This window comes from Hoplias malabaricus, chromosome 3, assembly GCF_029633855.1.
Source record: "Hoplias malabaricus isolate fHopMal1 chromosome 3, fHopMal1.hap1, whole genome shotgun sequence".
Classification (NCBI taxonomy): Eukaryota; Metazoa; Chordata; class Actinopteri; order Characiformes; family Erythrinidae; genus Hoplias; species Hoplias malabaricus.
In genome coordinates this window covers 21337317-21357626 of record NC_089802.1, presented here as the reverse complement: position 1 = coordinate 21357626, position 20310 = coordinate 21337317, and the positions used below count along the sequence as shown (strand labels likewise).

Below are 20310 nucleotides of genomic sequence, written 5' to 3'. Positions count from 1 at the left end.
AGCATTTTACTTTTTCTTTTTCTTGTTCCCACTGGTGGGTGAGTGCTTTGGACCAAGGGAAGTGGAGGAAGCCACAGGGGTCACAAGAACAGGGGGTGAATGATTCAGATCATTGTTTGTGAAATTGCCTGTCTTTTCTTCTCGCCTCTCTTCTTCCTCTGCTTCGCACTGCTTTGTCAGCCTAGTGGGGAAAACAAAAACACTTAACAAACGCTCCCTAAATAGTGTACTTTTAAAGATTTATAAAAGTTATTCTTCTATACCACTACATATGTACTATATAGTGTAGAGGAAGATGTTTGAGATTCAGCCCTAGTGGTGTGGCGGTGTGATGCAGACGCCAACACAAGTATAAACGCTCACAATTGTGTAGGGCTCCAGCGTAGGTTCTGAATCCAGTCAACACAGAAGTGTGTGTATATAGGCCTTAACACAAGTTACAAAAGGGTTTCTGTGGTAATTCAAACAGGATAAAAACTTACAAACAATTTAAAATTCAGCCACGCACAAACATTCTGTTTCAACTTAAGATGCAGGACTTCTGAATGTAAACAAGCCAGAGCGAAGTGTTTTCCCCATATTGTACACAGGTCTATAATAAAACTTTACAGACACTCGCATCCTCTTCTGTAGAAGAGAAGGTAGTGCAGCTTTATGAACAAAACTGGATTTTAAAATCACTTGTACTTTGTAAAGGTACATATACACTGTTTTTAGATATTTACGTATGTTTAGTATAAGTGTTGCCCCCAGTGACCCTGGGTAGGCTCCGGACCCACTGTGACCCTGGACTAGATAAGCTGTTACAGAAAGTGAATTAATGAAAAAAAATGTTTGAGTGTAGGATTATAATATATATATATATATATATATATATATATATATATATATATATATATAATTTTTTTTTTTTTTATTGTAGTACCTGGCATTTGCTTTGGCCTTTTCCAAAGCAGTTCTGTGCTTTTCTGTCTGTCTGAGCTGTTCCTTGCGCATCTCTTCTTTCAAGAGAATTGCGTGTTCATATGCTGGGAAGAATATCTGTGTGAAGAAATGGTTGGTTTTTTGGATCCAACACTCTACCTCTCCCTCATGCTTCATTTCTTCTGCAGGCTCTAAACCATAAAATAACAGGGATAAAAATGTATGGACATAGCCACTGTTTTTATGTTATTTTTAAAACTGCGTGTATGGAAATACTGAATTTGTACCTGTGTTAATGCAAAGCTGCTTATCGTCTTTAACTGACACACAGTTTGGAATGTCTTTGTTTGCCTCCATCTCAAACTTAACACTATTTGCGTCTGAAGCTAGAATAGGTGCAGGCTCAATCCCCTGATCTAGTATGTAATGACAAAGAAAGAATATCACTTGTGCAAAGCACTATTCATATCTAACACCTGCGGACTGAAAAATGGACACTGAATATTGCTTTCAAATAGGGCATTTCATTAGTTTATCTCTGCATTGGAAAATATATTTTGGGTCTCCATGTTCTCTTTCTCTGAAAGGAGAGTTACTGCTATAACTGATAACATAATTAGGTGTACTTTTATTCGAAAATAAGAATTAAAATCAAAATCTTACCTAAAATAACAGGATGAATGTCAAGTGATGTTGCACTGCCAGCACAAGAGAAAATAATGGGCACTGAGGAGTCCATTGTTGATTCAGTCTGGTAATATAAGAAGCAAATGCATCTTTTTTTTATGTATAGGTTTTCCAAAACTAAAGGACTGGATTATTAAATGTACAGCTCTCTTTAATACAATTCCATTTTCTGAAAATCTGCACCTGAGATGAGGACCGCTGGCTGTCTCTTGTTACACCTGTTAATGTCCTCCCAAAGTCTTCCCGACCGTTCTGCTGAGATTGACAATGTTCGGCAGTTCTAATACCATGTATGTTCTTCATCTCAGCACAAACCAGAAGAGCCTCAAAGAACTCAAGGAAAGTAATCTACGATGAAAATTCAAAATAGAGTACTGTGGCTATGTTGTACAAGCCAAATATATAGACATGACCCAATATTTCATGATCCATGTATTATACAAATCCTATTTCTGGGAAAGTTGGGACATTGTGTAAACTGCAATAGAAACCAGAATCTGATTCGTTAATTCATTTAAGTCTTTAATAAATGTTCAAAGAAAATTTTTCCAAATCCTTGCTGGCAAACATATTTTTTACCAATGCGCAAATGCAGAATGATGCAGACAACACACTAAATATCAATTTCCCCTAAAATACAAGTTTGAGCATGGACACATCTGACCACAGCATGTTTGGTTTGCCTTTTGGAACATCAAAGATGAGTTTGGGTCCAGAAAACCGAGTTTCTCATACAGCACTGTTGAGAGATTAAAAGTCATGCATATTCACTTCTGTGGCTTGGCTCTACACAAAATGGGGTATCTCAGGATTCTCTGAATCTTTTCAAAATATGTAGGGCAGATGGTGAATGGCCTATGCTTTTTGAACTGAAGTGTTTCATTTATTCATTCACTCATTCATTGTAACTGCTTATCATATTCAGGGTCACAATGGGTCCAAGGCTTACCCAGAATCATGGGGAGCAAAACAGGAACACAACCTAGAGTGAGCGCCAGTCCTTCACAGGGCGACACACATGCACACATTTACACCTGTGGATGCTTTTGTTTCACCAATCCACCTTCCAGTGTGTTTTTGGACCGTGGGAGGAAACCGAAACCCACACAGCCTTTGAAGGATGATCCTTTTCTACCTGATCATGACACCCTCACCTGTTACCTGTTCACTTATTTAATGTGAAATGTTTCCTTTCCCATCAAAATTCTAAAATTTTATATAAAATACAAAAAATCAAATAAAATACAATCAAATTAGTCAGGCAAAACAATGTCATGTCTTAGTACTTTTGTTAAATGTTCAATTAAATGATCAAATAACAAATTATTTATTTTTCCATATTCTGGCTTCAATGTGGATTGAAGCTTATGCAATAATTTTTTAAACACTGGAACTAAGAACCAACCTCCAAATTTAGGTTGCTGTGAGCAGTGTTGTAGATTGCAGGATTCTCCAAAGAAAGGATCTCTAGTACTTTAGATGTAGTTAGCACATTGTCCAAGAGACCAAGATCCTGTTAAGGAACGAAGCTTTCAAATTCAATTTTTAACAAATCCACAAATTTCATGTCACCGTGTACTTTGTGTATTAGCAAGAAGTCTTTTCAAAATATTATTATTTTGAAAGAATAAGAAATGTATTTGTTGCAGGTTTAATTTACTATATCAGATTATGAATGGATCCATTGTTAATTTATACTTTGTTAGTATGTGGTGTCTTTGCAATATTTCTCTGGAATTTTTAAGCCTCTTCCTCCTGATAGAACTGGTGTAATCAAGTTTCTTTGGTCTCCTTGCTCAAACATGCTTTTGAAATTCAGGTCAGGACTGTAATGGCAAGTGACATGTCTGAAATCAACAGTTTTTAATTTCAATATTTTTATTAAATCTGAAGGAAGGAAAGTAGAGGGTCTAATTGACTGGCCAAAATAAACATAGTGATGTGAAAGGTGTAAATTATGGAAGTATTAAGCTAAAGTGTATGAAAACATTTGGCTTCAATGTACACCATACTATTAAAATCTTTCATTAATATATAATTGGGGAAGAGGTACTTACTCTACACATCCAGATGAATTGCCTGGTGGTCATGTTTCGGTCAAAAAAGGCATCATTGTTGGATTTAGACAACACCTGGTATATCTCCCAACATCTGTCAACGTAGTTCATGCCAATCTCAGCATGAAGAGGGTGGCAGAAAAGAATCCCTGAATATGTGTGAGTACAGTTAGGGTTTAACTGATAATTGAATAAGAGTTTGATTACAGTGGAGAGGAAACGTTTAGATCCACACATGCAAAAATATCTGTATACACTGATGATCTCAGCACCTTTTACATTCTTGACATTGGGAATGATGTTCTGTCTCATGAGCCTGGAGAAACATTCTACAAGTACATTTTTGGATGTCCTGTTGCAGGAAAAATAATGAGACATTTTCAGTTAAAACCTTGACATCATGATAGAAGTGATATATTCTTGAATTGGCAAAGTAAAAATATACTTACCCAACATCATTGTGGTAAATATAGTATGCTGTTATGACAATAGAACTAATAAAATTTCTCAGTAACATTGAACTGAATGGTGAATGGACCTCCTCTGGGGATACACCCTCTACGATTAGACCAAAAAAAAGGAACGAATCATATTTCATATATATATATATATATATATATATATATAACAAAGTCAAATAGCAAAAAAAAAAAACATTTTGTTTATTTCTTCTGTTTTGCAATGGATCTAAAAGCTAATGTAACAGATGCCTATTTCAATCCAAATCAAGACTTTATAAATTAAAAGAAGCAATGTTTAGTGTTCAAGGTTTGCTTGCATACTTTTTACTTCAGCTATAAAAGTTAAAAACCTGACTCTATTTAGGGTAAATGTGGTAACAGTGCATTTTATTTTACACTGAACTATTACTTTATCCTACACAAATCCAGTGTCCTGTGAGTTCATGAATACATTCTTATTTTACTCAAGTAAAGTGTAAATTAGATACAAACGGTTTAGGATTGACCTTTGTATTTGCCATCAGTGAGACGGTCCAGCTGTGCTAATGTTAACCCGTGCAATTGGACCCCACAATCTTTAAGAAAGCGCCAGAACTGTAGCCAAGTGAGTAGGAACGTGTTGTCAGGAGACGGACTGTGACCCAGGCTGCTGTAGAAACTGTAAACTGCTCTTAGTAAAGCAATATGTCTTATTATGGCAAATTCTACCTGAAATAATGTACAAAAATCAGTAAGATCATCAAAATAAAGGTTAACAACAATTAATTTATAGAAATATTTCAGGTTCCATAAAACCCAAAGAGAACTATTATTTTTTGAATAGAGACACACCATACAGACCTGTCTCAGCTCCTGGTCTCTTTGTGCTTCAGGGATTAGTTTGAGCAGTTTCTCTATGTTCAAAACAATGTCAGGTCCAAGAAGTGACGAAGTACCACTGGATGTTTTAGCCCTTCTGGGTTGGTCACCTAAGGCACATGAATAAATACTGGATTTTATTTTTTTAATCCAGCAAACATCTTTGCATTTAATCTGAATAATTAATACATATAACACTAATACATAAAGAGAGACTTGTGTGCCTTACTGCTATCAGAAGGGGGTGAGTGGGTTCTAATACCACTCAGGTCAGGGGTCTTTGCACCATCAATTGAAAATGCTGGGAATTCAGCCATACGGTCATCAATAAATTCTCCCTCAAATATGCGGCCGTTCTTGAAAATGAACTTACCCTGAAAGTGAATAATTTCTGGTAATGGTATATGATTAAAAACCTGCCCATATTATCTTTGACTGAGAAATAAATATATTGATTTACCTGACCATGTTTTTTGTTATGCGACCAGCCTCCAGAGTACTCGGCCCCACTGGCATAGGAGAATGTTCCTTGTCCATGACGCAAGCCTTGAACAAATTCTCCTTTATACTCATTCCTGAGTGGGTACTGTGAGCCAGAAACTCGCCTCAGGAACCAAGTATGTGTGCCATGTCCATGCTGCAGGTAAAATGTGTGTTTGTCTTCGAAGAAGTTAATTCAATTATTTTAATAATTTAATCATAGCTTTTTGCCAGTGTAACTAACAAACCTGGACACCGTTCACCCACTGCCCACTGTACTGCTGACCAAGCTGAATCCATTTCATAGTTCCTTCCCCATGTCGAATATTGTTCTTCCATTGCCCTTCATATATATTTCCAGTTGGGTAACTGTTGAGAAAGAGCATGCATTACAAATGTTGGTACATCTTAAAGTATTTATTTGTATAAGTGGTTTTAATCTTTTAAAGAAGGAAAAGTTGTCTGAAACATACCAGTGAACTCCCCAACCTTCTCTAATATTGTTTTCCCAGTTTCCTTCATACCAGGATGTGCCTTCTTTATTGAAATATATGGTACCCTATCACAACCAAAATCATGCATTGCACAGTGTTTTCTTTCTTTTTTTTTTTTTTTTAAAGTTATATATATGTATTTCTGAGTGGGTGAGTTTGTTTGGCATATTTACATACCTTCCCATGTCTTTTGCCTTGGTGCCACTGGCCTTTGTATACAGAAGTTGTCTTCCCACATTTATATGTTCCAGTACCATGACGAATGCCACAACATACCTCCCCTTCATAGGTGCTAGCATCCAGCCAGGTGTAGGTCCCATATCCCATTGGGGCATTAGATACAAACTCCCCCTGTTAAATATATATATATATATATATATATATATATATATATATATATATATATATACACACACACATACACACAACACATCATGATTTCATCCTTTGTAAAGAGTGGAGCCGAATTGTTCAGTGACATACCTCATACTTTACACCATCTGCCCATGTGTATTCTCCATGTCCATGCATCAAACCCTCTGCAAAGCTTCCCTGGTAAATCAATTCTCAAATTGTCAGTGTTCATCTACACGTGCAAATGTGCATTTATTTGTCCTTGTACAGCATACAAAGAAATACATCTTCTGCATTTAACTCATCCATGGCAGTGAAAAAACACACACACTAGTGCAACACAGGCAGTGAGCACAAACACCTGAAGTGGTGGGCAGCTATCCCTGGCGCCCAGGGAGCAGTAGAGATTTAGGTGCATCATGCTGCAGTGTATTCTGAATTATTATGCACCCACTTATTTTTTTTGGCTACATGTCAATATATCATTATATTAAAAAGCACACCTGCTCCAAATTAATTCCTAATTGGCCCTGAATTACTGTCCCATACATTCCCTGACTTCACTTTAGGCACATTTTATGCAGAGCTATTAAGCAAAATTTAAAAAAGGGCAATGAAGGGATCTTACATCCATCCATCCATTATCTGTAATCGCTTATACAATTCAGGGTCGCGGTGGGTCCAGAATCTACCAGAAATCATAGGGCGCAAGGCGGGAATACACCCTGGAGGGGGCACCAGTCCTTCACAGAGCAACACAGACACACACACACACATTCACTCACACACTAGGGATCTTACAGCAGAAAAAAAAAAGATAGCAGTGATAACAGTGATAACTGCTCCAGTGTGACAATGGGATCAGAAAGGTGGTGTTGATGTATGGGCTAGTTTCATAGATGTTGAACTTAATGCCACATTTCTACAGCAAGATGGTGTGAAATTTAACTCAAGACTGGTACTGCACCTTCTTGGAGTGGAATGGTGATAGACCAACTCATGATTCATGACACATTGTGGAGTGGCCTGCTTCCTCACCTGTCCAATTAAAAATGTATGGGCAATTCTAAAGCAGCAAGTTTATTAAGTTGTGTCAGGCAATCAGTGATGCTGCAAACATCAGTGAAAACATGGTTTTAAACCCACCTCAATAGAAATAGTTCTGTAGACGGGAGTCTCTTCTCTATTATTGAAAGAGTCCTACACAGGCAAATAGACCTATATATCTGAACATTTTATATTGTATTTGTTACAATTTTAATTTTGTTGAGAAATCATACTTTTGTATACTTTGCATAACTAAGCATAAATTTGGATAACTTTTCACACGTTGTTAATATAATTTATGTATTGTCTGGCATAATAATTGTGAACTCAGTTGCTGTTGGAATTGGAATTGTGCTGGAATTTGTAAATAAAAATAATAAAATAAAATAAACAGTGATCCATCAACAAATAATACGTGCTCTGTGGTGGTCCTGATCATTTAAGAACAGGGTGCAAGGGGAAAAAAACAGGCAGAGCAACAGATGGACTACACCCTGTAATTGCAGCATTGAAAATGTATAAGATGTACAATGTATAGGAAGAAACGTCGGCGTACATAACGTTATTCTCATTCTCACCTTGTAAACATGACCGCCCTGAAAAACAGCGACACCCTCTCCGTGGAAAACATCTCCAGCCTTCTCACCTTCATACCTGAAAAACACTCAGTAACCTTACTCTTTACCGTTTCTACTTTTGTCAGTTTAAGAAAGCTTATTTATCTCACCTCTGAACTATAATGTTTGAGAGGACAGGGCCTTTAATAATCTGCGGGATTGTCTGTTCCTTCTCCACTGACGACGCTGAGAGAGACTCTAAAACCTCCTCCGCTGCTTCTGGCTCATCGTTTTGCTCCGAAAACACGTTCGAAGATGAGCAGTTTTCAGTTAATGAGACGGGCACCACGTCTGGTGTATCTGTGTCAGATTTCTGCTTTTTGTTTTTGTCTCTTTTTGCCATTAGAGACTTTTGCTTTGCTGCCCAGACTTGTGTCACTCAGTCCTTGTTTCCTATAGTAACAAGTGTGGTTGCTAAGTACTAGTGATGTGTCGGTCGCGAACGAACCGGTTCAAAGAGCCGGCTCTTGTAATTGAACGATGAGAGCCGGTTCCCGTCTAAGACCGAGCCTAGGCTTATCATTCAACCAATCAGAGAACAACAAGCAAGCTCCAACTCTCCAACTCCTCCAAGCTGAGACACTTAGTTTTCCTGAATGCCAATCTGCCTTCTAAAAAAATAGTTGAAGAAAATGTTAAATCAGTTAAATATTTGTTGACAGTTGTCGTTGTTTTAATCACTACCGTTGAATGCTGCTGTTGTGCACTGTGCAGAGTATTTGTTTATTTTATTACCCAGAAATGGATGATTATTATAAATTAAAGCTATTTTGTAATACCTACCTTTTGGGTTCCATTGGCTATATTTCAGAGTGTACAAGTGATTTTTTATTAAGGTGTTTAAATAAAAATCCAGTTATTTATACAATGGAATGTGTGAGTGCAATCAGTGAGTTATTAAAAGCAGCCATACACAATTGGCCATTGCAACACTATTTATTATTTTTAATATTGAACAATAATGTTTTGTCCATATAGTCATGTAAAATGTACGTAATATTGTTCTGTACCAGTGGAAATAAGTGGTAAAACAAAGAGCCATTTAGGAGCCGAAAGAGCCGGCTCTTTATGAAGAGCCGAGCCAAAAGAGCCGGCTCCCCAAAAAGAGCCGAAATTCCCATCACTACTAAGTACGGCTGGGAGACGATCCCTAGACGAATCGATTCCATGCATTCAAATATCATGAATCGACTCTGAAACTTTGGAGTCGACTACATACAGAGTACAAACGTTTAATTTGGGCGCACCAGAGAACAGAAACGTTTTCATGTTCACACAATATAAAAAAACCAGTTGATATAAAGAACAAGTCATTTGTGTTATTTTTTTATAAAATGTAAATTAATTCATTTTCTCTAATCGCTGTACGCTGTTCAGGGCCACACTCGGAACAGAGCTTACCCGGAATCATTGGATTGGACTGTGGGAGGAAACCAGACCACCCCGAAGAAACCCAACCCCTCAGTGACCCGATCTGGGGTTTGAACCCACAACCCTGGGGCTGTGTGACAGGGACATTTTATACCTACTTTCCCACTGTTCTGAGGTCTTAATAAAGTGTAAGTCACATGCTTTTGTCAAAATAACTCAAAGTTCACGCAGCACAGCAATTTTCTTACCCTGTTTAAACAGTCCTGTGCAGAAAGAAGGGCAGTACAGTGGCACAATAAGTAGTGTCACTGCATACAGCTCCTGAACCCTGGGGTTGTGGGTTTAGGTCCTGCCCCAAGTAACTGCCTGTGAGGATATTTGTGTGTTCTCCCAAGTCTGTGTGGGTTTCCTCCAGTTTAATGCTACACCATGCTAAATTGTTCATAGGTATTTCTTTGTGATGGACTTGCGCCCACTGATTCTGTGTAGATAATCAATGAATCTTCAGATTGACTGGTTTTAGTCACTATTCCATTAAATGTGAATGAGCCTCTGTTTACTTCAAATGCCTGAGCTCAAAGTAGCCACATCATTGTTCAGTGTGAACGCCCTGCAGCAAGGTAAGCGTAGCATAAACACTGGTTTTATATTTGCTTTGGTCTTTCTTCTACATTGTCATTTTTCCATATTTAGTCAGTAACCTTATTTCTCAGTGCTTGAGCACATGTGGATTGGTAGGAGTTCCAGATCCCCAAATTAATGTGCTTTTGCATTGAAAAAGTGCTTTTCATATGTCCCCTTTAAAGAAAATAGTATGCCTTAAAAAATGCATTTCCCATCTTTATTTACATTTAAAACAAAATAATCATTCTTTCATATAAAATTACTTTCTACAAAGACAAATCAGTTTCAGTACTTAGAGTTGTAAATGGAAAAGTATACTTGAAACACAATACAATCTGAAAGCCTAACACTATATTTAGGTTGGTAAAAGAAACACACAGACACACATATGGAGGGATGTCTTTCAGTCCTGTGAAATGATGTCGAGGTTGACCAAGTGCCTCATGGTGGGTCTGCCATGAGGACAGTTCCAGGGCTGCTCAATTTCCCCCATGTGGATCACAAGTTTTTTCATTTCACTGGTGTTCAGGGCTGTGCCAATCATTACCTGTGATATAAAAATCAAACCTTTCAGAAACTGCAAAATATATATTCGCATGCTCACCTGAAATCCAGATACAAAGTATTAGTCTGAACTAGGGATGTCTTTACTGATACTATAAGTAACTGGACATGTAAATGTCATTATTTTAATTTAACATCTTATTCCATTCCTTAGATGATGTTTGACAGGGAACCAAAAGCTTACACAGGAAGAAGGTGCCATCTAGTGAAAGAAGGTTACAAACTTGCCTGCAAATTTGAGAACATATCATATTGTTTACAAATAAAACAATTAAAAACTGTGATACTAGTGATATTCTGACTTGTTTACACAATGACATCATGCAATTAATACAGCATAAATTCTTTAAATGAGTCAATTAGGCTCAGTGACAAAGTACGGTGGAGGAATTTGCTTAAAAAAAAAAAAAAAGGGGGGGGGATTGACTTCAAGACATGTGGAGGAGGTTTTGTTACAAAATAAGCAACAGTAAATTTGCTTACATTTGTAGTCAAATAAAATGTTTTAAGAAATAAAACAATTTAATATTAGAAAAATACACAACCTTTCAAGAGTTTTAGAACACTGGAATGTTCTTGTTTTCAGTGGAAACACATGAGATTAGGAAATATAGCAAATAAACAGGACATGCAGACATTGTCAGAATAAGAAATATTGAATTTAATGGGAAGGACTGGCGCCCCCTCCAGGGTGTATGTGCTCCGGACCCACCGCGACCCTGAACTGAATAAGCGGTTTCAAACAATGAATGAATGAATGAAATAATTTAATTGAAAAGATGACTGTAGACTTCTAACATTGCCATTATCAAAAAAGACACCTTTTGCAGCAATTACAGCCTGACTAACCCTAGGCATTCTAGTTGTCAAATTTTTTGAGGTAATCTGATGAAATGCAGTCTTCCTCCGTACCAGACGGTCAAGTTGCTTCCACAAGAGCTCAATAGGGTTCAGATCCAGATACTGTGCTGGCCACTCCATTACGGTCAGAACTCTGGCTGACTCCTTCTATCTTAAATATTGCTGACACATTTTGGAGGTGTGTTTGGGGTTATTATACCCCAATCAACCATTGTCCACAGGGTATGGCATGGCTTTGAAAAATCTTGTGGTAGCCTTTATTCTTCAAAATCCTTTCAACTTTTTATAATTCTCCTATTTTACAACCTCCCAAGCATCTCCAGGTCATCACGCTGCCTCCACCATGCTTGACAAATGGCATTAAGCATTGGTCTTGCATCTTTTCATTGTTTCTGCTGTTTGATCCAAAGGCCTAAAAATTTGACTCTTCTGTACACAGCACAATCTTCCAGTGTCTTTTTTCTTGGGCCCACCATAGTCTTTTGTTTTTATTGGCCAATCTGAAGTATGGATTATTCTTTGCAATTCTGTCATGAAGTACAGCATCCTGAATTTGCCTCTTCACTGTTGATGCTGACACTGGTGTTTGACAGGTTCCATTTAGTGCAGCTGTCAGTTGACAACCATTGAGGTATCTTTGTCTCAAACTGCACACTAAGGTATTTATCTTCTTGCACAGTTGTGCATCAGGGCCTCCCACTCCTTTTTGTCCTTATTAGAACCAGTTTGGGCTACTCTCTGAAGGGAGTAGTTATCAGCATTGTAAGATATTTTCAGTTTCTTTGCTATGTCTCTCATTGAGTAACCTTCCCTTCTTAACACAACAGTACGCTGACAGGTCTCTAAAGAAAGTTGTTTCTTTCTGGCCATCTTGAGCCTGTAAGCAACTCAACCACTGCTGATGCTTCAGATACTAAACTAACCTAGAAATGTCATGCTCCCTTTTATGTTCCCTTATTAGTAAACTGTTTTTCAGCTGTGCAACAAAATAGGAAAAGAGTTTCTTAACAATTAATTAGCCTAATAACATTCTTAACTTGAACTGGCAGCCATACCAGGAGACTGAGGCAGAGGACTCAGAATTGCTGATAATAATAGGACTTTATGCAAAAAAGGCCTCTATAATGCAAACATTTTCATTCCTAAAAATTATCTAATCGACTGTGTAATGGACAAAATTATTTGTGAATTGCATGAAAATGTGTTTTCCTTTGGAAAAGAAGAAAATTTGCAAGTGTTTTAAAACTTTTGAACGGTAGCAAAGCATGAACACCCTTGTTTTGTTGCAATAGTGTATTCTTGAAATTAATAAGAAGTATTTTTCAGTGTTTTGACATATCACCAAGAATACTGTTATCGACAAAATACACTGAAATATTGTGATATTATTTTAGGGCCATAATTGCCCATCCCTATATAGTACTATGGATGAAATGATTACTTTCTACTTTTTGGGGGGCAATCTTTATTGTATTTTGCTGGGTTTCATATTGGAAGGAATCCAGTAAGCGTTTTGTTTTTTTTTTTTTTATGTAATTTTTAAATAAATTACTTTCCTAAAAAAATCAGTTATCATGATTTAGTCCAAATAATGCAAAGAAAACTTGCTTTACTTACTGATTTGCGGCATGCTCTGGAGGCAAACATCTGCCTGACACGAGAAGGTCTGCACATGACTCCAGGACTGTCACTGAGCATGAAGATGAGCTCCTCTATGTCACTAGTCCCAAAGGTCCAGTTCTTACTTGTGGGTAAAGATACTAGCTTCACTCTCTCCATGACTGGTGCTGTAAAATATTGACATAGATGTATTCTTTGGAGAATATGTTATAGTAAAAAATATCAGACATAAGCAATTAAAAACATTTGCACATACCATCCTCATCAATGAGGAAATCAAAGCCATTTTTCTTGAAGATTTCAAGGTTTTCAATTAATATGTTTTCACTCATAGCTGTGAGATGAAGATTCTGTGGACTGAGATAAAAAAAATAGTTTTTGTGAGTCTTTGTGAATGCACATACATTCACTATTTTGATTATAAGTACATAAAAGCCAGACTTACACTATAAGTCTTTGTCCTTTGAGAACAGTATGCTGCTGTAGCATCTCAAAGTTGTACTTCTCATCTGTGGCATGCTGGTCAATCATAAAGAGGTCAGATTTGAACTTTGTAATGATGAAACCCAGGTTGAACTGACCAATAATCTCCATTTCCTTGAACATGTCCTTGCTTCAAAACAAACAAATAAATATTTTCCAAATTTTTATGCACTATGTGTTGTATGTACATTTTATGGTAAATGGATCATATGGATATCTATACCCTAACTTCTACTGGTCAGAGACCACTATATTATTAATGGGATTCCCAATCAAAATATTCATTAATTCATCAAGTCAGCATTGGGACCAATGAGGAGAGGGGGGGGGGAGAGGAGAGGAAAAAAAAAAACATACACCACCTTATCTCCTTCTTAAGTTCATCCTCAGCACTCTGGTTTTCACCAGGGTTAATCTTTGCCCTGAAGCGTCTATACTTTGGCTCTCGGTCATTTTGGTCTCTTTGCTGGGCTTTAAGTCTCTCTATCCTTCTGGCTAAGTCAGCCATTGAGAACTGCAAAGGCATCATTTTCTTCTGCAAATTGACAGGTCTGTCAAATAATCCAGTGGAAGATGGCAACTGCTTCAGTTCTAATGAGTCATCATCCCACCTACATTTTTTTGCCTCTGGACTGAAAATCCTCTCGGGGCTTTTACTAGATTCAGTGTTTTGCTCCAAAGATTCTGGAACATCAGACTTCCCATCTATAGTTTCATTGTAAGGCTCAGATTTAATGTCAGGTTCATCTAAAAGAGAATCAGGTGTGTTGAATTCTGATCTGTTTCCACAGAGTGTCTCTGGTGTTCCTGTGATGGAGCCTTCCTCAGTGACACCTGAATCAGTATCCATGTCTGAATTGTTCCTGTACTTGTTTAGGTATGATGCTGAAGACTTCAGTGGCGAAACATCATTTTCTGATAGTAAACTCCTTGAATGTGCCTTTTCAGAGGAATGGAAAAAAGACTGCATTGTTTTCTGAGTTGGACCATTACAAACAGTTTTACGATCTGTGGTTTTTGTCCCAATTCCAATGGACTGCTGTTTTGAAAAAGCTGCTTTAAATCCAGCTAAGTTAATGGATGGTTTTGGGCTTTGATTCCACGTCTCTGAATCATTTTCTGGATTTGCTTCGGGCAAAGAAGCTATGCGATGCCCTTCTGAATCAGCAGCAGAAGATCTATAAAAACCTGGCAAAAGACATTTATGTTTTAAATTAAGTAATGGTTGATTATTTGCTTGAGACAATGGAAATGACAATATTATTGTACTGACAAACATTGATCACAATACTAGATCCACTTATTCTGCAATCCAATTATTCCTACCAGTTTGTTGTGTCCAATTCTGCTTGTTATGTCTCACCAGATTACAAAATGTTTGAGTAAAGTTGTGTCCAAATTAGGTAAAATACTGAATTTACATGTAATAAAAAACATGTAATAAAAGATTAATAAATGTGTTAATGTTGACAGCATTAGCTCTATGTAATCATATGTGTATTATGTAATCATACTACCCAGTTCTAATTCTAAACATGAAGGAATAGTATAGAATGGTGTAACATACTGCTTGAGAGATGTGTTGTTTGATTTAGACTGATCTTATTGACACCAGTTTCATACATGGCGATGAGGGAACTTTTCAGAATAGCCAGCAATAGCTTCTCTTCTTGCAGAAATATCTGCCGCTTGTCAGGTGTAACATTCACATCAACATACTCTGTAATGTGCATAAAAATAAATCAATAAATCAAAGTGAATTGAGAGGAAAGTAGAGCACACAACTTATACTAGAACACTGCTTTCATTCTTACCTGAAGCTACAGAAATGTTCAGAGCAACATACGGGTACTGATGACGGTTGAACATGTGATAGACTTCATTTACAAGTTTGGAAACCTATAATCCAAACAAAATTAACCAAAGACATGATAAGGACACATTAATTAAGTATATACCCACAAAATGAAGTGAATGATGTCAATTAAGATGAAATTTATTTTTTGGAAAACCTTGGATGGATCACAGGGTCTTTTGTTAATAAAGAAGAATTGCCGGTCAGTTGCACTTCTCCCTACACCATGATCAGCTTGTGACACAAACCCAGAGATTCTGTAGTAGAAGCATCCATAGATTAGCAGCAAACAATGGAGCATCAGTTATGCCATTCATGTTAATGGATTCTGGAAGAGAGACCCACTGACGTGAAAAGATCTTTAGGAAGTTCAGTGCCTGTTAAACCATAGTCTTCTTTAATGTTGTCTGTAGGAGAAATCTGCTGAAACGGAATTACACTCTGGAGCTGTGAAGAGATAAAAAAAATGTCTATAGATTAAGGAAAACACTACCCAGATTTTTACTTTTGATAAACCCTGAGCTTCAGGAACAAGCACTTTGCAAACCATATTTTAGAGATTGCATGGATATAATGCCAGGTATTTATAAGGAGCAACTATCAATAACAAAAATGTTTTGTAAGAACAGAATAGCTTTCTTTTAAACGAGATGCTTGAGCCATACAAGTCTCTGAAGCCATTAGTACATGCACTATATAGCAAAAGATATGTTGTTTGTTACCTCTTTGCTGCAGTAAAAATGTCTACTCTTCTAAAAACTATTTAACATTTCTGCAAAAATGTTATACTACACATCCTTTATATTTATATTCAGCAAACTACACTCAATCTGCCCAAACATCACAACATACAATATGAACTTGAAAAACAGGGACTCAGAGAAAAGCTCACCTGTTTAGGCCCAAACAGAGCTCCAATGTTGTCCCTCATGCTGTGGCTTCCACTAGTGCAAAACAGGGTGCTACGTTTGCCTTGGCCAATTTGGTTAGTGCATGTGATGCGCACACCAGTTGAGATAATGCAGTATGACTGCAAGACGTGAATCATTTTTGAAAATTCCTGCATCACAAAGAGCACAGTCACTCATTCAGTCATGAAGATATTTCCAATTTTAGAATACAGATGCACACTTGGAGTGAGCAATAAGAGTGATATTTAGAGTGAAACTACATCATAATGCATCATTCTGCAATTTCTGTAAAAATGTCTATAGCTTCATGTTTTCTTTTGTAATATATCCTCTTATTTTTGTTGGTGAAAAGGTAAACACAAAACCTTTTTGATGTTGCGCTGGAACTCTTTGTGACGAACAGGCAGAGTGGAGAAAAGCTGCTGAAGGCTGACTGTGGTCCCCTGCTGCCGAGGATGTGGAGAACGCTGGACAAGATGACCGTCATGATCATAGACAAGCCTGGTTCCCACATTACTGCTTTCATGACAGGTCACCACGCTGAGGTCACTGAGAGCGTGCGCACACACACACAGTAATTGCTAATGCAATAATTGCGAGGGAAATACGTCTCCATTCGACCTCAAAACAGGAGTTCTGGCATAGTTCAATGACTATAATACTTTTTAAATAAATCATAGCACATCATGTTTAGATCAACATCAATAGATTTAATGAAGTCCTGTTCTAAAGTATGTCAAAATATCTTCTACTACTGCATAAATTAAACCAGACAGTTTAAATATAGTTTGTGTTACTCTTGCAAAATAGTCTACAAGCTATGTCATTATGTTAAAACTTTTAATTCGTAATGCTAAGACAATAATGCATTAAGCAATTATGAGATCAACCAACACTAGGTCAACTAAGTTTAAATCTCATTTTCCATACCTATTGCACCAGAATTAGAAAGCAAGAGCCAGGGATAATAAACAATAAATGAATACCTGAGTGCACACAACGAGCTGAGAGCTTCACCACGGAAACCAAATGTCTCAACATGTATCAAGTCGGAAAAATCCCTCAGTTTAGATGTATGGTGCTTTAAGGCTGTGGGTATAAAGAAAATGTCACAACGTGAGAAAACCAAACTGACTTAGTAACTAATGACTTTAGATTGGGTAATGCTGAAAATGTTGTCAATATCAAACATTTGTACAAATATCTAGACTACTTTTCACCTTGATCGTTTCTGCGTCTGTATATTTGAAGCCTTTCATGTGCCACACGTAAAATAACAAATTTTGAAATATTTTCTGAGATTTGGTGATTTCACAACTCACCAACAGGTAATTAATTATATTATTATATAAAATCAATTATATAATGAATCACTTACACCTCCCACCATCGTAAGTGATCTTTGAATTGATGTGACTTAAACCAGAACTAAATGTGAGGTTCTAGAAGTGAATGCATTTACAAATTAAAACAACTAGTTGGTCTTAATATAAACACAGAATGCAATTCAGGCAATGGATCACCAGTGTGTGTTTGACCAAGGTATTGAAATTTGATACTGAATGACCGATTTTTTTTTATTATTAGTAGTACTGAAATAAGACAGTGAGTAATATAAAAATCTTACTCATGACAATCCATTTGTATGTTACTAATGTTACTCACTCAAGCCTTCAAAATTCTCCTCCTCCACCCCTCTGCCATTATCAGCAACTTCCACCAGCTCAGTCCCATGGTCTTTTAACCTAATGTCTGCCAATCAGAAAAGAAGGTCATAAAAAATGTAATACTTGAAACCATTTAGCCACAGTAAATTCCAATTATTTATCTTTGCTACTTCTTGCACTCACCAACATTTGTGGCACCTGCATCAATGCTGTTCTCTACAAGTTCTTTCACAGCTGTAGCCAAAGTCAGAACGACCTGTCCCGAGCATATCTGATGAACTGAGTGTCTATCAATGGCTTTTATGGCTCTAGCTGGTTCTGCACTGAAAAAGACCAATAAGAAGCACATAATTTAATGTCATGGCAGACAAATCAGCACTTGTATATAATAACAGAAAACTGCTGTCTACTTGCATATAATCACAAAACGTTGAAAAACGTCGAAACTGCTGGTTAATCTCAAAATTTTTTTTTTCGACGTGAAACAGTATTTTTTAAAAATAAAAAAATTCAACAATTTCTGCAGCTAATGTTTCAGAACATAAAAATGTTAATGTGCCTTTATTATTTTTAAATAAATAAAATAGCAGTGGTGACGTGCAAATTTGGAGGCTTTTTCAATGCTTGCAGTTCTGTGATATTCTTGGACTGTCCTGCATGCACTGCAGGTTTAACACTTATTACAAATATTTAATGACACTGGAGAACTTGGGGGACTATGTCCTATTGCAAAAGCTTCAGCTTGCATTTCTTAAAGCAGTGTGTGCTTTATTTTTTTTCCCAAAATGTGTGGATATTAGGTAGAACTGGACGAAGAATATTCAGCTTTATTAATCCCCTTAGGAAAAATGCTTTTCTGAATTTAACCCATCTGTGGTAGTGAGCAATTCTTCACACACATTGGAAGGAGTAAAAACACACACACACACCTGGCCATAAACAGCTTACTTTCTATGACCGCACTAATTTTGACTGAAGAATTCGTTTTTTTCCCACAACAGTCCACACCACTTATCTCCCAACGTTCTTCAGCTTATTTAGATGTTTCTCTGTATCAGACATACACTTTTATTTTTGTTGAGATTGCAGGTAAATGTCTCCATCTAGATACACTTCCATGAAGATCATGGCAGTGCAAGCAATGTTCCACATCTACTTTAGTAATGCTGCAGGACCTTGGAGGTCTTATGGGGTTTTTGCGTTACACTTTTGTTAAGTACACAACTGGAACTATCTAAGAGTTGCAGACAAAGCCTTTACTTTCACAGTTGTCCTTAACTGGCACTTCCTGATTTCTTCTGTGGTTTGAAGAGATTTCCTGATGCACTAGAATTGGCATCAACTGACAATTATCTGCATAGCAAGCCCAACATGTCTAAAAGCCACTGATTGACCCTTAAGAATCATCTCTGTGCATCTAAATATTTTCCAAGAAAAAAAATCTCCTAATGTCTTAACTCTACACCTTCACATTCATTCAGAGATGTATGTGATTAGTCTGTCACCGCATGGTTACACCTGCCCTGCAGTTCAAAACCACACACAAAAGTGAACAGGATTGGTTCATTAGGCTTATGATGTAAGAAACTTGTGTGAGCCTTGGAATGCTGCAGTTTCAAAGCTGAAAGCCTTCATTCTTATTTATTGCATGATGCCCCTTCTAACATAATTGTATAAAAAATAAAACCCCACACAGGAATGTTATTAATATTTATAACTTGTTTTTCAACGGGGGGTGTCTTTAAGACTCTAATGGGATAAGTTAAGTATTGTACATAATTATTTTCAGTAAAAAACAAAATCAACAACAAAACCTCTGGGAGATAACTTTAACGTTAATAATACCTAGGTATGTGAGCCACAACACAGTAAGGTAATCTGTGGGAAACTTTGTAAAACTCACCTGATTTCCGTCATTGCTCTTGAGATAAGAGTAACCAAACTAAATTTAGGCTTATCTTTAGAGGAGAAATGTATCAGTTTTAGCTGCGTGTGAGCCTCCTGAACTACAAAAATACGTTACTCGACCCATTGCCGTCTGTTAAGCCAACCACAAGAACCTCACACCAGTTATTTTCAGTTTGTGCATTTTACTAAAAGCGTTGTTCATGCGTCGCTAAATTATGAGCAATAAAATTTTGGTTTTGCTGCAGAACTCTGTCTCATTTCTTCTGTGAACACTTCCCGCTAAATGTTGTAGGAGATTTCGCACTGATCTCTACCTCATGATGATCCAACACCCTCCATACTGTCCTCTTCAGTACGCATGATTTGTCGATTAGATTTACATTTAGCCTGGCCACTTCCTGTTTGATTACGTCACAAGAGAGAGAGAGAGAGAGAGAGAGAGAGAGAGAGAGAGAGAGAGAGAGAGA

General features: G+C 37.1%; 2 protein-coding genes across 10 annotated transcripts; both read right to left on the bottom strand.

The window, feature by feature from the left end:
- Nucleotides 1–5: 5 nt before the first annotated feature.
- rsph10b (radial spoke head 10 homolog B) lies at nt 6–8368 on the bottom strand. 8 transcript variants are annotated; one of them, XM_066664726.1, is made up of 21 exons: nt 8090–8368; nt 7941–8016; nt 7462–7515; nt 6445–6513; nt 6139–6312; nt 5941–6026; nt 5716–5836; nt 5448–5624; nt 5217–5361; nt 4961–5097; nt 4636–4837; nt 4118–4226; nt 3941–4020; nt 3669–3817; nt 3017–3124; nt 1795–1959; nt 1588–1675; nt 1212–1340; nt 926–1115; nt 364–426; nt 6–181 (listed from the first exon to the last, which is right to left on the bottom strand). In XM_066664726.1, exons 1-21 carry the CDS (start codon nt 8320–8322, stop codon nt 7–9), a joined length of 2730 nt encoding a protein of 909 aa, XP_066520823.1. In that variant the 5' UTR covers nt 8323–8368; the 3' UTR covers nt 6. The 8 variants fall into 8 exon arrangements, with proteins under 8 accessions (XP_066520823.1, XP_066520824.1, XP_066520827.1 ...); XM_066664727.1 differs by having other exon boundaries at nt 4970–5097; XM_066664730.1 differs by lacking the exon at nt 364–426.
- Nucleotides 8369–10116: 1748 nt separating this feature from the next.
- Nucleotides 10117–20204, bottom strand: pms2 (PMS1 homolog 2, mismatch repair system component). Of its 2 annotated transcripts, none has more exons than XM_066663777.1 (15): nt 20158–20204; nt 18119–18258; nt 17934–18020; nt 17255–17357; nt 16634–16817; nt 16250–16417; nt 15707–15804; nt 15515–15614; nt 15317–15401; nt 15070–15222; nt 13865–14690; nt 13465–13632; nt 13276–13376; nt 13017–13186; nt 10117–10521 (listed from the first exon to the last, which is right to left on the bottom strand). In XM_066663777.1, the coding sequence occupies exons 1-15, from the start codon at nt 20160–20162 to the stop codon at nt 10378–10380; spliced, it is 2532 nt and encodes an 843-aa protein (XP_066519874.1). In that variant the 5' UTR covers nt 20163–20204; the 3' UTR covers nt 10117–10377. The 2 variants fall into 2 exon arrangements, with proteins under 2 accessions (XP_066519874.1, XP_066519873.1); XM_066663776.1 differs by lacking the exon at nt 20158–20204 and adding an exon at nt 19839–20148 and having other exon boundaries at nt 10118–10521.
- Nucleotides 20205–20310: the final 106 nt, after the last annotated feature.

Coding starts and splice junctions, on each gene's coding strand:
- rsph10b (XM_066664726.1), bottom strand. CDS start 8,322: ATGGCAAAAAGAGACAAAAACAAAAAGCAGAAATCTGACACAGATACA. Junction 6,313..6,444: donor CAGATGGTGTAAAGTATGAG/GTATGTCACTGA, acceptor TATATTTAACAG/GGGGAGTTTGTATCTAATGC. Junction 427..925: donor AAGGCCAAAGCAAATGCCAG/GTACTACAATAA, acceptor ACTTGTGTTAAG/GCCTATATACACACACTTCT.
- pms2 (XM_066663776.1), bottom strand. Junction 16,418..16,633: donor TCCAGCGCAACATCAAAAAG/GTTTTGTGTTTA, acceptor TTTGTGATGCAG/GAATTTTCAAAAATGATTCA. Junction 10,522..13,016: donor CCAGAGCATGCCGCAAATCA/GTAAGTAAAGCA, acceptor TTTATATCACAG/GTAATGATTGGCACAGCCCT.